Genomic DNA, 4,132 nt, shown 5'->3' with positions numbered 1-4,132 from the left:
TAAGCAATTAGCAACTCGTGCTTCTATAACCACTGGACCATCGGATGGATTTGTGTTACACATAGAAGGAAATGATATTAATTGCTTTTCCCAATCTTCTAACACTTCTGCCTTCCTCCGTTGTCCAGCTTTCCATGGATGTATCATGCCCACTTTTATGGGTATGAATTCGTTATCCTCGCCGTCTTTATCAGTGTTGGTGAGATGATTCGTCTTAATAATGGATGGCGCCATTGTTAACACCTATTTCCCTTATGAGGTAAGGTTTAGTGTGTCAACACAATACTAGAAGTAATCTAGCTTTAGGAGGGCGGAGTGTTGCCGATTGATTTTTACCCTTAGGAAATAATCCCTGCAGACCCGGTTCACAAGTGTAAAAACTTGTGGGGTGGCTTAATCAATCTGTCATCTGTAGAGCGTAAAAGTGCTAGCCGAATGACTTCTAGTGAGAGAAAATAGAGAGAGAAAGAGAAGTGAAGTCTCAGCTCTCAAAGTTGTCAGAATGTCTGAACTGTGTAAAATGACGACCCAAGGGGTCTATTTATAATGTCAGATCCACCAGATTGCTCAGGGACACGTGTCAAATGATGATATGTTCTGTTATTCGTGATCCGAAATTTATGCTGAAGGTGGCGTTCTCCGGCCAGGGCTTACGCGCTAGGCGGCCTTCAGGGCTTACGCATGACGGAGCAGCCTGTACAGCGGAGAACGCTGGACGAATAACTCCACAAAACTGTTGCTTCCAGCCTTCCTGATGCTACTTTTATGCAACCATTACGCCTTTTATGCGTGTATACGATAGGATACACCATTAGTAACCAAGATGAATTCTTGTGATTGTGGTCGACCTTTGATTGAACAGATAGCATGGACAGAGGGCAACGCTGGTCGTCGATTCATTTCTTGTCAGGTAAACAATTTGTGAGTATAACCCTAATTTATCCATTATTTAATTGAATAATTGATTCGTTTTTTTGTTGTTGTTTTTTTGGTACTTAGATTCGCAATTGTGGGTTTTTTGAATGGATTGACCCACCAACCCCTGTTCGCCTACTGGCTATAATTCGTGGATTGTTAAGATCAAAAAATGCAGCAGAGGCGAAGGCCAAAGAGCTTGAGCATAAATTGTGGAGATATCAGTTGATGACAATGGTCTTGTCGATGGTAGTTGGTTATCTTGTGTTTTTTTAAGTAGTATGAAGTATGAAGTAGAGCAGCAGATGTAATTTTGTTCTTTTTTTTGACATCTCTGTATTTGGTGAACAACTCATGTAATATGATGGATTATGTTCTATCTTTTATTGAATTGGGTTTATTTACTTTTAGTTTTAACCATCCAAATAACAATTATAAGTTATACATGAAACACAAGTTTTAACCATCCAAAAGTATTCATGAAACACAAGTTATATAGTAATATCCATTGAAACACAAAAAACAGTTACAAACACAAGTTATAAAGACATTACAAGTCATACATAAAACAAGTCATACATTACAAAGACATTACAAGTTACAAGCACAAGTTATAAAGACATTACAAGTTACAAACACAAGTTATAAAGACATTAATAAAGTCATACATTACAAACCAAAGTTTACATCAAACAGAAGTTTTAACCATCCAAAAGACATTACAAGTCATACATAAAACACAAGTCCTACATCCAAAACACAACATAAGTCCTACATCCAAAACACAAAACATGAAACTTAAACACTTAAACTCTTGACTTCTTGGTACCACTTGCAACATTGGTATCCTTCTTCCTTTTCTTGCTACCTGCACCATTTTTGCTGCCACTTGCACCATCATTGCCACTTTTACCTGCTGTACATGTCCTCTTGTTATGACCATCCCCTCTACAGTTACCACAAGTCAAGGTCTTTCCCAATCTTGACAACGTTCCATTCTTCACCATGCTGTCATTATCATCCATACCTTTCTTCCTGTTTTTCTTTGGCCTTCCTGCACATGCTACTCTAATTGGTGGTAACAGAGTGGTTTGCCCAGTTGCTTTCTCCCATAAAGCACTTCCATTAACTGCCTTGATTGTTGATTGGTAGGTTTTTTTCCAGGTTTCCAACCAATACACTGGATGAACCCATTGCTCAGGCACTTGAATGTTTTCACTATGTAAAGCCATGTTATTCAGGGTTGCAACAACATGTTTACATGGCATGCCAGTCAGTTCCCATTTCCTGCATGCACATGTTTTTGTACCTAAGTCTACAGCACACTAATCATTATGAGGTCCAGATACTTGATATTGATCATCTCCACCCCAAATAACAGTATATTGTGAAGCAGCTTCTTTGATAGTTTCAAACAATTTGGTTACAGTTGGGGTTAGATGTCCATCAGCCTTTGAAAATTTAACTTTAACAACTGCAATTCTTCTCATCAAATACTCCCTCACATACTCTAAGGCAGTTATTATTGGTTTGTCCCTAGCCTCCAATAAACATTTATTCAATACCTCACACATATTGTTAAGTAACACATCAGACAAAGCTCTCCCTGTGAAGACACATCAGACATATGATATAACTAATAATGAAGATAAGTACCAGTAATAATGATATAACTAATATGATATAACTAAGAGAATAGAAAAGTACCAGTAAAATGACTCCTAGCCCAATGTTTTGGTTGAATGTCTGCCAAGTATTTCCAACAAGCTGCATTCAGTCCTTTCATTTCAAGCATGGCTTTCTCAAACTGAGGCACAGTAGTTGCACTTGCACACTTCCATAACTGTTTTTTGTATACTAGCCCACCCCATTTCTTCTTCATGTTCTCATGTATATGTCTTAGACAGAACCTATGTTCAGCACATGGAAAAACTTTTTCTACTACATGAATTAATCCCTAAATACATAAAATAAAACTATATAAGAACATTAAGTTGATAAATGTGACAAAGTAAGAACTAAAAAAAATCTTGAATAAAGTCATACCTTCTGTCTATCACTCATAAAGGTGAAATTTGATGTTCTGTCCATCTCCAAATCATCTCTCAAGCAATCAAAAAACCAGCACCAAGCATTGTAATTTTCTTGCTCCACCATAGCATATGCAAGTGGATAGATTCCATTGTTTGAATCAATCCCCACAGCTGTCAAGAGTTGACCATGAGCAGGTGCCTTCATAAATACACCATCTACACCAATTAAATCTCTGCCTAATTCCTTAAAACCTTGTTTCAAACCCCCAAGACAAATATATATTCTCTTGAACTGAACAGCTTCTGCATTAGGATCTTGATTACCTGTTAAAACCCTAACTGTTGTGTTTGGATTACTTCCCTGTAATTCCTTAATATAATCCCTTAAGTGTAGATACTGATCCATGTAATCCCCTTGAAGTTTTGTCTGTGCCTCTCTTAAAGCTCTATATGCCTTGTATCTAGAAACATTCAAGTTGAAATTAGCCTCAGATTGTGCTTTAACAGCCTTAGTGGGTAGATTAGGGTTTGAGGTTAACTGGTGAATGATCTTTGAGGAAAGAAACTTATATGTGCAATTCTTGTTAGATCTGGTCTTCAAACATTTGTGTTTATCATTCAAGGTTTTGACCTCAAATGTCTGTATTTTTTAGATTAATGGAGATCTGAACCACCCATGGACATTTAAGATTTTTGAGTCTTGCTTTTCTTCTCTCTAACTTGGTACCCACTGCCTTTGTTTTCTCTTTCTTATCACCCACTTTGATTCCTTTTCTTGGATTCTTCTCACTTGTATTTACTTTTTTGGTGGTTCCTACATTTATGTCTTTTTGTGTTTCACCAACCCCTTTATCTTGTTGCTCAACATTATTAGCACCACAAAAATCCTTTTTCACAAACTTTGGCAGCATTCCCTCACAACCTCCTCTTATCCTATCTTTCTCATTTCTTATTAAAATAAGAGCTCTCCTTGTTTCTACAGCATGCAACTTAAAGTACTCTTTTGCATCTTGAGCAGTTGAAAATTCCTGCCCAACATAGAAACTAGTACTTTGTAATTCACTATCTTCTTCCTCTTGCAGCCTCAACTCCCTCAATTTTTATTTCCTTTCCCTTTCCAAATCATCATCATTTTCATCATCACTTTCAAATTGTTCAAGATCCAACAGATCCAAGTCAACATC

At 37.1% G+C, this 4,132-nt stretch overlaps 1 protein-coding gene across 1 annotated transcript; it reads right to left on the bottom strand.

Annotated features, from left to right (window-relative positions):
* Positions 1–2,240: 2,240 nt before the first annotated feature.
* LOC139849853 (uncharacterized) lies at positions 2,241–3,859 on the bottom strand. Its single transcript, XM_071839475.1, has 4 exons — positions 3,623–3,859; positions 2,962–3,486; positions 2,623–2,872; positions 2,241–2,521 (listed from the first exon to the last, which is right to left on the bottom strand). Exons 1-4 carry the CDS (start codon positions 3,857–3,859, stop codon positions 2,241–2,243), a joined length of 1,293 nt encoding a protein of 430 aa, XP_071695576.1.
* Between the last annotated feature and the right edge of the window lie 273 nt (positions 3,860–4,132).

The sequence above is a fragment of the Rutidosis leptorrhynchoides genome, chromosome 1 (assembly GCF_046630445.1).
Source record: "Rutidosis leptorrhynchoides isolate AG116_Rl617_1_P2 chromosome 1, CSIRO_AGI_Rlap_v1, whole genome shotgun sequence".
Lineage (NCBI taxonomy): Eukaryota > Viridiplantae > Streptophyta > Magnoliopsida > Asterales > Asteraceae > Rutidosis > Rutidosis leptorrhynchoides.
The sequence above is the reverse complement of the archived record's forward strand: the minus strand, read 5'-3'. Positions and strand labels throughout refer to the sequence as shown.